Source organism: Mesitornis unicolor, unplaced genomic scaffold (assembly GCF_000695765.1).
Source record: "Mesitornis unicolor isolate BGI_N332 unplaced genomic scaffold, ASM69576v1 scaffold17640, whole genome shotgun sequence".
NCBI classification, from domain to species: Eukaryota; Metazoa; Chordata; class Aves; order Mesitornithiformes; family Mesitornithidae; genus Mesitornis; species Mesitornis unicolor.
In genome coordinates, this window is record NW_010156575.1 from 1 (window position 1) to 13,695 (window position 13,695).

Genomic DNA, 13,695 nt, shown 5'->3' on the forward strand with positions numbered 1-13,695 from the left:
GCCCCCTTTCCATAGGGGAAAAAAAATCCTCCGAAGTCGAATATGGGTCTGCCCACAGCTGCAGTTTCCCTCACACACAAAACTGCTTCAGCCCAAGTCCACAAAACTCCAGTCTGGGCCCATGGTCACAGTTCCCTCACACACGACCAGTCGACCCGGCTCTCGCCACGGGTTGCAAAACGGGAAACCTGGGTTCTGCGTCCTCCTCCTCCCTTTCCTTTCCTTTCTTTCCTTCAAACCGACCTTAGTGTTCTTCAGAGCTGTTCTCCTCGGGCCCCACTCCTTTCTCCGCTGCAGGTCTCTTCTGATAGTTATGAAAATCCCGTCTCTCTCTCTTAAATTTCCCCCGCCCCACCCAGGATGAAAGCTGCAGCGGGGCTTAAGCTTAAGTTGCGGTCAGGGCCGGTCAAGCCCAGCCAGGCAAGGCCAGGGCCGCCCCACCCGCACCTGGGGCCGCGCTGGTCAGGGCCGGAGCCAGAGAAAGAGCGAGGCATGCCCTGCACCCCACTAAATAAATGAATTCGCAGGGGCGCTGATTGGCTTGGCCTTGGTCAGAGGTGGGTCTGACAAAGGCAAAAGGGGAGCTTTTCAGGTAGCTTCTTAAAGGGCCATCTCCATAGCTCTTCCTCTGTTACCAAAGAAACAACCAAAAACCCCCTCACAGAAAACCCAATACAGGGTAGAAAGCTAACTGTATCTGCGTGGTGGTGAGTGAGGAGCAACACTGTGATAGATATATATGAAGATCTTCTTAGAGAGAGGGCTGAAAGTCTCCAAAAAGAGTGTGAAGTTGTATTTGGGCTCATAATTTGTGTGTGAGCTATGTGAAAAAAAGCATTTGATGACAAGTATAATTTTTCTAACAAAAACTTCAGTTCACAGGACATAAGTCTGTTAATCAAGACATTATTCTCTAAAAAAGCCTATAGCCATGTTGTTTCTTCTGCAGAATATACTGCATCTCAGCTACAAGACTTATCAAGTATTATACCAAGTATATAAGCACGGGCTACGTAGTGTGGATGAGTTCCAAAAGCATAGCAGTGACAGAGAAAGGAAACATACCCAAATACCAGTGATGAAAAATGGAAACAGGGTAAAAGAGGTGCTAGATTAACAGACTAGGCAACTGTGATACAAAAGGGAAAAGAAAAATAAATATTTTTGGAAGAGAGAAAGTAGCTCAGATTCAAAAAAGAGACGTCTATGTAAACTCAAGCATGTGTATATACAGTAGAATATAAATAGGAAAAATATTTGGTTGCCCATGAAATACAGGGTTTTTTCTTGATTAAGAAGAACTTTGTGGCATGTTTTAGTCCCACACCTCATTTTTCAAAGAAGCCCATTTCTTGTAAAGAAGTTTAGGGAGAGAATAATTCCTTTGGCTTATAATTATAGCTGAAAATAAAATAAGTGTGACTAATAGTGCTCATGATTAAATTATCAGTTGAGAGTGGCCTGTATAACTTATTGAAGTAAGGAGAATGAGTATCTTTTCAACAAGTAAAATTATCTGGAGACCAAATTATCATAGCATCATAGAATGGTTTAGGTTGGAAGGGACTTTAAAGATCATCATTCCTGGATGAAAAGAGAATGTGGAGGCTGGTGTAATTGAAATATTTCATTCCTTACACACACAATCTGTTTCTCATGAACTGTGGGTAGAAGGTGGGTAAAAGCTATGACCCTCCTTGGATGATGCTATGAAATATATGAATTTATTTTTTTCAGCATTTGAGCCCTTGCATTGAGTTATCGTTGAATCATAGAATGGTTTGGGTTGGAAAGGACATTAAAAGATCATCCAGTCCAACCCCCCTGCCATGGGCAGGAACACCTCCCACTAGACCAGGTTGCCCAAAGCCCTGTCCAACCTGGCCTTGAACACTTCCAGGGAGGGGGCATCCAAGACTTCCCCAGGCAACCTGTTCTCTTATCTCACCACCTTCACAGTAAAGAATTTCTTCCTAATATCTAGTCTAAAACTACCCTCTTCTAGTTTAAAACCATTCCTCGTTCTATCCCTACTTGCCCTTGTAAAAAGTCCCTCCCCAGCTTTCCTGTAGGACCCCTTCTGGAACTGGAAGGCCACAATAAGGTCCCCTCGGAGTCTTCTCTTCTCCAGGCTGAACAGCCCCAACTCTTTCAGCCAGTCCTCATAGGGGAGGTGCTCCAGCCCTCTGATCATCTTTGTGGCCTTCCTCTGGACCCACTTCAACAGCTCAATGTCCTTCTTATACTGGAGGCCCCAGAACTGGGGCAGAGTGTCAGAATCACCTTGCTCTACTGGTCACACTTGTTTTGATGCAGCCCAGGATGCAGTTGGCCTTCTGGGCTGCAAGCACACATTGCCGGCTCATGTTGAGTTTTTTGTTGACCGACACATGCAAGTCCTTCTCCTCGGGACTGCTCTTGAGCCATTCTCTGCCCAGCCTGTATTTGTGCTTGGGATTGTCCTTACTCAGGTGCAGGACCTTGCACTAGTCCTTGTTGAACTTCATGAGGTTGGCATGGGCCCACCTCTCCAGCCTGTCCATGTCCCTCTGGATGGCATCCCTTCCTTCCAGCATGTCAACTGCACCACACAGCTTGGTGTCATCTGCAGACTTGCTGAGGGTGTATTTGATTCCACTGTACATGTCACTGACAAAGATATTAAACAGTACTGGTCCCAATACTGATCCCTGGGGGACACCACTCGTCACTGGTCTCCATTTGGACATTGAGCCATTAGCCGCAACTCTCTGAGTGCAACCTTCTAACCAATTCCTTATCCACCAAGTGGTCCATCCATCAAATCTACACTTCTCCAGTTTCCCGACCAGTATGTCATGTGGGACAGTGTCGAATGCTTCTCATAAGTCCAGGTAGATGATGTCAGTTGCTCTTCCCTTATCCACAAAAGCTGAAACTCCATCATAAAAGATCACCAAATTGGTGAGGCACGATTTGCCCCTGGTGAAGCCATGTTGGTTACCAACAATCACTGCATCCTTGTTCCCCCTGTGCTTTAGTAGAGCCTTCAGGATGATCTGTTCCATGATCTTGCCAGGCACAGAAGTGAGACTGACTGGCTGATAGTTTCCTGGGTCTTCCTTTTTCCCCTTTTTGAAAATGAGGGTTATATTCCTCCTTTTCCAGTCTTCAGGATCTTCACCAGACTGCCACAACCTTTCAAATATGATGGATAGCGGTTTGGCAACTTCATCCGCCAGTTCTTTCAGGACCCACAGATGGATGTCATAAAGTCCCATGAACTTGTGTACCTTCAGGTTCTTTAGGTGGTCTTGAACCTGGTTTTCATTTACAGTGAGCGGATCTTCCTTCTCCCAGTCCCTACCTTTGCCTTCTGTGACTTGGGCAGTGTATCTAGAGCCCTTGCCAGTGAAGACTGAGGCAAAGAAGTCATTCAGCACCTCAGCCTTCTTCCGTGTCCCTTGTGACCAGTTCTCCATCTTCCTTCTGGAGAGGGCTCACTTCTTCCCTAGCCTTTCTTTTATCACTGATGTACCTATAGAAAGTCTTCTTGTTCCTCTTCATGTCCCTGGGTAGATTTAATTCCAGCTGCACCCTAGCTTTCCTAACCTGATCCCTGGCTTTTCGGGCACCTTCTTTATAATCCTCCCTGCTAACCTGTCCTTGCTTCCACTTTCTATAGATTTTCCTTTTGTGCCCAAGTCCAGGAGCTCCTTGTTCATGCATACAGGCCTTTTGGCATTTTTGCCTTGCTTTCTCCTTCTAGGGACGCACTGCTCCTGAACTCAAAGGAGATAGTCCTTGAATATCAACCACCTCTCTCGGGCCCCTTTTCCCTCCAGGTCTGTGTCCTACGACACCTTGCTTAGCATATCCCTGAAGAGACTAAAGTTTGCTTTCCTGAAGTCCAGAGTGGTGAGCTTGCTGCATGACCTTTTTGATGACCTAAGGATCTTGAATTTCACCATTTCGTGGTCACTGCAGCCAAGGCTGCTCTTGAGCTTCACATTGCTCACCAGCCTCTCCTTGTTGGTGAGGACAAGGTCCAGCATGGCACTTCTTCTTGTGGGCTCCTCTACCACTTGGAGGAGGAAGTTGTCTCCTATGCATTTGAGGAACCTCTTTTATCGTTGATGCCCCACTGTGTTGTCCTTTCAACAGATGTCAGGGTAATTGAAATCCTCCATGAGGACCAGGGCTTGTGAAGGTGAAGCTGCTGTTATTTGTTTATAGAGGGTCTCATCCACTCGGTCTTCCTGATCAGGCGGCCTGTAGCACACCCCCACTATGATGTCTCCTTCCTCTGCCTTCCCTTTAACCCTGACCCATAAGCTCTCTGTCCGCTCCTCACCCTGCCCCAGGTGGAGCTCCATGGACTCTAGCTGGTCCTTAATATAGAGAGCAACACCCCCTCCCCTTCTCTCCTTGCATATTCTTATCACAAAAAACAGACAGAAAACAAGAATAACACAGGAATTTAACTGGATAAGTAGTCAAATAACCAGTAACTAGCTAGGGAGAGGGATAAGACAATTTAGTAAGTAAAATGTCCTAAATTACTCAATTTTTCAGAAAGTATGTCTGTAGTTCCCAAAACTGTCTCAAAGGACACACAGCAATTGTGGATAGTAGTAATGCTGTTAATATAATGATAATGATTTGAGGCCAATGTGAGAGAAGGTTTTCATTAAACTAACTAAACTATGGAGAAGCTTTTGGGCATAGCAAGTCATCTTCATGTCAGTTTTAAAATAACCATTTGTAATTTTGGGTTTTTTAAGAGTTCATACCTGTGTGCTTTCTAAAAAGTCAGCTATGAAAAGGAAGACACAAAGTAATAATTCTATCTGAGACTTTTATAATTTCTGTATGTGTAGCCTTTAGCTTTCTGTAATTGTTTAGCTTGAACTTTCACTTGAATCTGAAAATGAACAGGCAGAATCTGCAGAAACTCCACAATATAGCCTGATTTCATTTGCTGCTTGATGCTTGCATTTAATTAGTATAAGGAATTCACTGTATTTATGGTGTTTTGCTTGTTTTGTTTTGTTTTGTTTTTTTAAATTACTTTCTATCTTGAACAAAATAATACTAAGTTATACTATTTCTCTGATACTGTAGTTGTTTGAATAAGGAGAACACTTATGTGGAAGAATATAAAGTCTTAATGTATATGATGGTTTGTTTGTTAGAGGCCTTTTCAGGCAGGTAGGAGCTCCTGTAATGTAATTTTGAAACTTAACTTCTATAAAAATCACCTTGTAAATTTTAGAATACTGACTTCTTGTGGTTCCATTTACAGTGTATGCTTTTGCTTAAGAGAAGGCCTTGGGGAGTTCTGTTCATTTTTAAGGGCTTTTTCTCACATAGCTCATGTTCATCTTTTTAGGATTGAAACAGACATTAGAAAAGGCTGTGAGCCTGTGAAAAGTCTGCGTAGGCCTGGGCATTTGTGTGACCTTGTTCCTGCACTCTGTGCTGACAGTACGCAAGCCAGGGGTATTCCTGAAGCAATAACAATGTAGAAGTTTGTCCATGCTGCTAAGACCATCAAACAGTGGATTTTCAGGTTAAGGTACTGGAAGAGCTTAGTGTGTCATTGTCTGTATGACGGTGTAGTTACGCCTTCAAATGAATCAAATGCAAGCAGAAATGTGAACACCAGAAATCATTCAACTGGTGAACAGACGAAACTGAAATTATGGTTCAGTGCTGAAGTGCCATGAATAATCCTCTTCTCTGTCTCGTATGTTTGCCCCATTTATGATGGAGATCACTTTCTTTTCTATCTTGAAAAGCATTCTTATAGTCTACTGTAACGTGTTCATAGAAACCTCACTTTAGGAAAAAAGTAAAAAATGCTTTGTAAGACAAAGGTTTGTTTGGAGATTTGTATTAGGAAAAAGTAGAAGAGCTTTACATGATCTTCTTATTTGTCTGGAGGCATTTCACAAGAAATAGGTCTGAATCTGGAGTTCCAGAAATTATATAAATAAGGAACAGTGTTCTGTTCAGTGGTAGACAAACACGGGAAAAGGGATGGCATGAAATTTTGAAAGTATATAGAATAAAATGTAGCAAAAATTTGTGTGGTGTTCACTGTTCTGAAGTATTCTGTATAACACCAAGCTCATGTTTGTATAAAGCTAAAAGAAAACTAAAGATTCTGTTTGTTTTCCATCAATTTGAATTAGCTCTAAGGATTTATGTCTTGTTAATTTTTAATTCATAATGAATAATGCCATTTGATTATAAAATGTGATAACTGAAAAAAAAATCATGTAGAAAACAGTGTTGTAATAGCATATAAATAATTAGATGGGGACTGTTGTTATATCATTTTAGCGTAGCATTATTTGGTTTCCTGAACTCTCGCTGTAGATGTTTGTATTAGTCAATGAAAAGGAAAATGTGACAGTTAGCCCAAGGGTTTTGTTGTTCGGTATAAGTCTTAATTTTAGTTCGTCAGTTGATCCAATGTATTAGTCACCATGGTTTCAGCTGAATCTAAAGAGAAGAAACACCACATAGGGAGTCTAATGGAGAAATAATACTTCCTTTAAAAAGATATGTCTAAATAAAAAACCACATGTTTTTGTGCAGCTTTCAGAACAAAAGTGCTGATCTCTTCCTTTATAATGTGTCTGTGGTCTCAGAAGAAATAACTCCTTTCTGTTGGTTTAGTTAAATTTCTTTTTTCATTTCCCACAGTTGTTAACTTCATTGACATTTGTGATTAATTGGGTTTTAAAGATGCTGACATTTAAAGTTGATCCTTCATTTTTTCAGCTTCTGTAACTAAATTCAGCTTACATTTCTTTTCACCTGTTTTTTTTCCAATAGACACTGGTGACAGTAAGCTTCTGTGTTTATTCTAAAACTTAACATTTAAATAGAGGAAAGAAACAGTGTTTACCTTTTTGATTATTTGAAATGAAAGAACGCATTTGAAAATAAAACATAGCAATGTGGGATATTTATTCCTGATTTTTTTTTTTTATAATTACGTCAAGAATTTGTGTTGTAATGCCTACTGTTACTGCATATGTGGCACATTAGGAGTGTATCCTTACTCTGAAAAAACAGAAATCCTATTTTTTTTTTTTTCTTTTTTAGTCAAAGATGCTAGAATTAAAAAAAAAAAGAACAAAAAGAACTTGCTGGATGTGACTGAGCTTTCAGTAGGAGGTCTGGAGGATGGTCCCAAGAAGCCTGGCAGATAGGTCCTCACTGTGATCGATGGACCTTAGTCCCTTGCATGGTAGCTACATGTAAGTTAGAAGTTAGTTAACAAGTTTACAGGGATTTTCACCACACTTCTTCATAGCCATTGAGGTTTTAGTTGGTTGTTTTTGATGTAACTGAAGTCTGCATTTGATTGAAAAATCTGTGCAGCTATAGGGGATATAATGACAAAGTATATGCTAGAACAGATTTCTTACAGATCTTTAAAGCAGTTCCCCACTTCTCCTTCTGTTGATGTTTTCTGTAAAAAAAGCAAAAGAAAGATACTAAGAAAGATATTATTTTCCTAATGAAGAATTATATGCTGAATTAATACAATAATTGTGTCAGTAATTTGATGTGGTGGCAAAGTTTCTAAAGCTCTACTGGTGGTAATTGATGCAAACAAAAATGAATTTTGTTGATCTATAAGTTTTACAAAGAAAAAACAAACCTGATATGAAAATATTTCTCAACTGCTACAGTCTTGAGCTTGTTAAGTTATGCTAGCTGTTCTTCCATATGCAATTTATTTTTTTTCCACACAGTTGATTTTCCCCTTGTATTTTTTTTCTAATCTATCTTGCCATGTTTACACATACACAAATAGTCATTTTTTAAATGGTATGTTTTTATGAAAGAGCATTTTCTCTTAAATGTAAATGTAAAAAGTAAATGTTAAATGTAAATCTTTACTCTCTGGAGCTATTAGGGACAGCTGCATTTTAGCTCTCTCTTAGCAAGGGAAGGCAAAAAGAGAAAGTAAACACACGCACACATTTACACACTGAAATCATGACATGTGCTGAGGGAATATAAGAGAGAACACTCAAGATATAACCTTTCTGCAACAGTGCTTTTCTGTGGCTGGCTACCTCCTATAGAAATGTAGAAGAAACATACCCTGTGACAGATGAACTGAAGCTGTGATGCAGTGGGACTGAAGAAAATCAGCTATTTGAAAAGAGCACAGCCTCAGAGAATAGAAGACTATGTAATCTTTAGACTTCTTTATATTAGTACACACATGGTATGCTAGCCTTTCTAAATGTTGCAGATTATTTAGGATAAATTCCTCTGAATGAATGCATTTTATTTTTAAAAAAGAGACATTTAGACTACTGCCTTACATTAAGAGTACTTCCATTAATTTATTATAGACTTACTTCACATGTTTCAGAATGAAGACAGAATCGGTATCTGGAATAAAAAGTTAACTTGTATTTAGCATCATATTTCAATGAGAGGACAGAGTACCATGATTTGGGAAAAAGTGCACTTGCTTGTTATTAGTGTCACCAATTAAGGGCCATAAGAAGGCTTTTAAATGGATGATGCATTGACTTCGTAGGAGGAATAACACTTGTTATTTATGTTCAGTTAGAAATCTGGCATCACAGAAATGCAAGTATTTATAGTTTAAAGGCCGCCTTCAAATATGAGCATGGAGCTGGAAATGTTAGTTATTAATTGGTTGATAAGATTCTGGATAATAGAGGAGAAATATGTGGAGGGCCACATCTACAGGTCATATTTTGAAATAAATGGGTTCCTTAATGCACGCACTTACTACTCTACACACTTTCTTATCAGTAGTAATTATAACTTCTCACAGTTGGGCATTAGCCTATACTTGGAGAAAACATATTGCAGGTAAGATTGTTGTTCATAGAATTGTCAAAATGGAGCAGAAAGGCTGGATCACAGGGGATATGCAGATCAGAAATGCTGGGATGGCAAAAGAAAGAATTAAACAGACATGAGAAGCAGGAGTGTTTTGATGGAGCAGGGACCAGAGAGAAGTATGACAGTGAATCAGGAGGAAGGGAATAAGGTTACTTTAGTATAGCCAGGCATGAAAAGTAGGATGAGAATTCATATGGTTGGAAGATGAAAACAAAGAATTGTGCTTAGGTTGGTTCCAAGAGCCGGAAGTCAACTGGAGGCTTATCCACCTGAAACTAATATCCTTCGTCCAGTACAGTTTGGCTTCATGCAGTGCTGAAATGATTTTACAGATATGAAAATATTTTCTCCTGTGAACTAGTAAAGACTGGGCATCCTTCTCCATTAGACACTGTTAATTGTTTCGTCTGGGAGAGGTATCCAGCATTTGAAATGCTGCAGTGAGGAAGCATTGAAACCTCTGCATAGGGAACTCAAAACTTGCACCGAATAATGAAGTATGTTTCTCTCTTACACAAACTGCTGTGTTTTCACTCTTCCCTGCATTAGCCTTCCCTAGAATCCTGGATTCCTGGATTGAATTGAAGTTTCTACCATTAGGCTTGAGGTGTTACTCTGCGTTCATAGCATCAATAGATAAAGCTCTGGTATTAACAGCTGTGACTGACAGCTCCCCTGCTCTGCTCAGCATTACTTGCTTTAGTAATTGCAACAGAGAGAAACTGAGCTCTCTTAGGGGCTGGCTTAAGCCAGTTGGATACCTGCTTCAGAAATTAAAACTGTACTATTCAGTGAAAAGAGTATATATATATATATATATTTTTTTTTTTTCAGGAGCATAACTATGCATAAAAGAAAATGTTCCTCTGTGTGCTTTTCTCTCACAGAGAATTTGAGATGATAAACATACATAACGTTGGGGACTTTGCTTAATGAGCTTCTATTGGGTGAATTTATGCAGTGATTGAACCTATTTTTGGCATATTTTGAGAAAAGCATCATTTGATAGCAGAACAAGTATATACCTTGTGGAATGTTCCATGATTTTTTTTGTGGAAAAGGAATATTTCAGATATAGCAAGTATTGTCTTCTACACTAAATGATTGAAATAGGTTGTTATAGTCAGTAGGACAACACTTTTTAAATGCTGCTAAATGTATAATAAGAATAAATATTAATACATATACCTGCATATATATAAAATTAAAATGTATATATTTGTCTTGCAGGGGTTGATAAGCTGATCCGTCATTTACACAAACACAACATACCCATAGCTGTTGCCACCAGCTCAGCTGAAGTGACATTTCAGATGAAAACAGCCAGACACAAAGACTTCTTTGGTCTTTTTCACCATATTGTGTTGGGAGATGACCCCGAGGTAAAGTGTGGCAAGCCACAGCCTGATGCATTTCTAGTTTGTGCAAAGAGATTTCACCCTCCTGCACCTCCAGAGAAGGTAAGAAGGGGAGGAAACAAATTAAATGAAAACTTAGGAGTATTCTGTTTGGGCTATATTTGGATTTTTATTTTTTTTTAAATGGGATAAATACTTAGATGAGGATTTAATGTAACCATGATAAAAATCAGCAACATCTGTTTTCAAAGATGTTTATGCTATTGAAGCAATACATAAAATGTTTGTAATGCAGATTGCTCTGATTTACTACATGGTAGTGTGCAGTAATAGGAAAGTGTAATGATTTTCTGCTCTATGCATAAATCTGCAAGCTTAACTTCACTACTCAAAGTTTGAAACAGTTATTTAAACATAGATCAGTTTATTTTTCATACATTCATGGCTGATTTACCTCTTAAATGTCTAAACATTAAAGATACTTCTTTGTAAAGAGGGCATATATTTTTCCTAAGCCATGTCTTTCCTCTTGCATTCTAAATCTCTGAGACCATAATTCTTGTTTTCTGATTTAAAACTGATCAGTTTGAGCAATCTTTCTCAAATAGTAGAGGTGTATATTTTCTTATATATAACTTTCCAAACTTGATTCTTAAATAGAAATCTGTAGGGAGAATATTTGAAAGATAAATTGAGAGTTAGTTAAAATAATGTCTTTGCTTTTATTTTAAACAAAATTGCCTTTCTCCTTAAAATATTTTTTCTCACTCCGTGTCTGTCTTGAGTGGAACATAAGCTGAAGTTTTGGAGTTTCAATACTGCAGAAAAATGTATTACATACTAATTTTTACGGAACAACTTTAGACGGATTAGACTGTGATTACTGTTTCCTCAGTAGAATTACTGAGGAAAAAAATGGTTACACAAATACATACAGAATGATTAGCTAAGATTCTTCAGCCTTTCATACTTCAAGTTCTCACTCTGAGTCTAAATGATATTTGCATTACCTGGGAATACAAAATGAAATAAGTTTAGTGCAATGTGGCATACTATGAACAATGTTAACCAAACTGGTTTTGGTTTTTGGTTAGTTTTGGTTTTTTGATTATTTTTTCTCTCTCTGTTGCGAGTTCCCTTGACATTCTGTGTATGTGCATCAACCTTATTTGGAAAATTAGATATTCAGCAAAGATACACCAATGTTCATGATCATGTTCATACAGATGGTGGTTGTTTGGACCTGTTAGGTACTTGTGCGAGTAGGCCTCGTATGCATTCAGTGGGCTTGATGGCATTGGGTTGATGATTGGACTTGATCTTAGAGGTCTTTTCCAACCTTAATGATTCTGTGAGTCTGTATGAAATGTTCCAAATGCTGAAGAATCTGAGCAGCAAGGCTGTATATCTCACCTTAGAGTGAAGTAGTTATGAATTTCAAGAATGTTAATTGAGAGCAAATGTTGAGAAGCAGCCTGTCATGTCCCTCCTCCAAGGCGGGAAGAGAGCAGCTAAAGATCTGCAAGTCTCCTTGGGCTAAATTAAGGATCAGTGACACCAAACAACCAATTAAAAGTTTTATTTATAATGTAAACAGTTTGAACCTATAAAAGGTAAACAGTTTGAACTTGGAAAATGTTAAAAGCGGTTGGCAATGTGGGATCTTAGTGGAACCACCAAAGTGGGTTCTTGGTGATTCCTTTATAGGAGGTTTAACAGCATTCAGAGTTCCTTTAGTGCCAGTAATTCAGCTGAACTTTTTTTTGTTACGTCTGTGAAAGTCAAAGTGGAGAAATTTAGCACAAGCACAGAACTTGCAAGAAAAAGAAAGTCAGAACAGTACATGCAAAACTAACTGAAATGTTCATGACCAATTGCAGTGTGGTGATGGCATCTGCAGTGTTTAGTCCTAGGTGGTGAACTAATAGGGCTACAGGCTTGGATTTCATGTTGAAAATCAGTAACATGCAAGTTTGCAGCAAAGTATCAGGAGGCTTAGGCAATGTCTGCATAAGCAAGTAATTGGACTCAAGAAAAAAACAGATTATTAGAGCAATGTCTATTTGGTGCTTAGGTCCATACATCTATGCTTTATGTGATTTGAATGTTTTCTGTTGGATTACATTTACTCTGATCCTTGGCTGAAGGCTGCATACAGTACTTTTGAGCTTTATGTCCACTTAAGCACTGGAGATTGCTTGATATGCACCTGGAGAGGACTTCCACTTTGGCATCCTGCTAAAGCAACCTAGTACACACCAGAACTACTTAGTGGCGACTGAGAACTGTCAGGTTTGCTTCAAAACTTCACTGTTGCTCCAAGTGAAAAATGCAATGTAGCTATAGTAGGCCAAATCCATAATTTAGCTGTAGTGGCATACTAGCCTGTGACTGTTGCTGTGCAAGCATACTTCTACAAGCAGGCAGTTTTAAAATGATATAAAAATGAGTATGATGTCTTCTTTGCTATCATTGAAGGATGTCATAATTGTCTGTATGGGAATTTCTTAAATGTTGATCTTTTCATTTGCAGTCTTTGGTTAACTAGGAAATTAATAAGCATAATGATGAAACCACAGTACAAGAATTTCAAACAGGATCCACCCTGCAAATTCAGCCTATGTCTTACTATCTTGTGATGCATGAAGTTTCGTATGAACTTCCAACACTAGTAGCATTGTACTGTCATATGAGTAATTAATTGAATCAGTTAATAAAAATGTGATCTGCAGATTAAATACAAGAAATTTAGTCTACTACTGAAATTCAGATTGATTTATTCATTTTTAAATATGCCAAATTCTGCTCTCAAATACACGGATATAACAGGTATGAAAACCATCTGGAACTGTTCATGTGTAGAAATAATGTATGCTTGAATATTGTAGAAAGTTCAGGCCACAGTGTTCAAAACACTCTGTTCTTTTCCATACATTTTATTTAGATTCAAAGTTTGTTTTTTTGTTTGTTTTTCCTTTCTTTTTTTGATCATAATTTGGAAATAAGTTGTTTCACGTTTCTCTCAAATTAGCTACTCAGCATTTTACCATGTTCCAGTTTTTTACAATGGGAATTCCTTTTAAGGAATGTCAAATTCCTTTTAAGAAAACCTTTAAAATGTGCTGGAGAGGCAAAATCAAAGTTTTATTGATGACACTACTGTGAAATCTGGTAAATTTGGCTATATATCCTGTGTGACCTAGTCTAGGTGATCCTGCTCTAGCAGGGGGGTTGGACTAGATCATCTTTCGAGGTCCCTTCCAACTCCTGATAATCTGTGATTCAGTGATATATGCCAAGAGATGTTAAAGACAACAAGAAGGGTTTCCCAAGTATGTAGTAGACAAAAGGAAGACTAGGGAACATGTGAGCCCATTACTGAATGAGATGGGGGACTTGGTTACACAAGACATGAAAAAGTATTGAATGTAACAAGTCAGGAATG

The 13,695-nt window shown here is 38.7% G+C and overlaps 1 protein-coding gene across 1 annotated transcript in view; it reads left to right on the forward strand.

Moving 5' to 3' along the window:
• The first annotated feature begins 7,221 nt into the window (after positions 1 to 7,221).
• Positions 7,222 to 13,695, forward strand: part of LOC104547907 (pseudouridine-5'-monophosphatase-like) — a 34,567-nt gene continuing 28,093 nt past the window's right edge. The window contains exons 1-2 of the mRNA XM_010193778.1: positions 7,222 to 7,243; positions 10,123 to 10,352. Coding sequence (XP_010192080.1) covers positions 7,222 to 7,243; positions 10,123 to 10,352 — 252 coding nt within the window. The remainder of the gene's footprint in view (positions 7,244 to 10,122; positions 10,353 to 13,695) is intronic.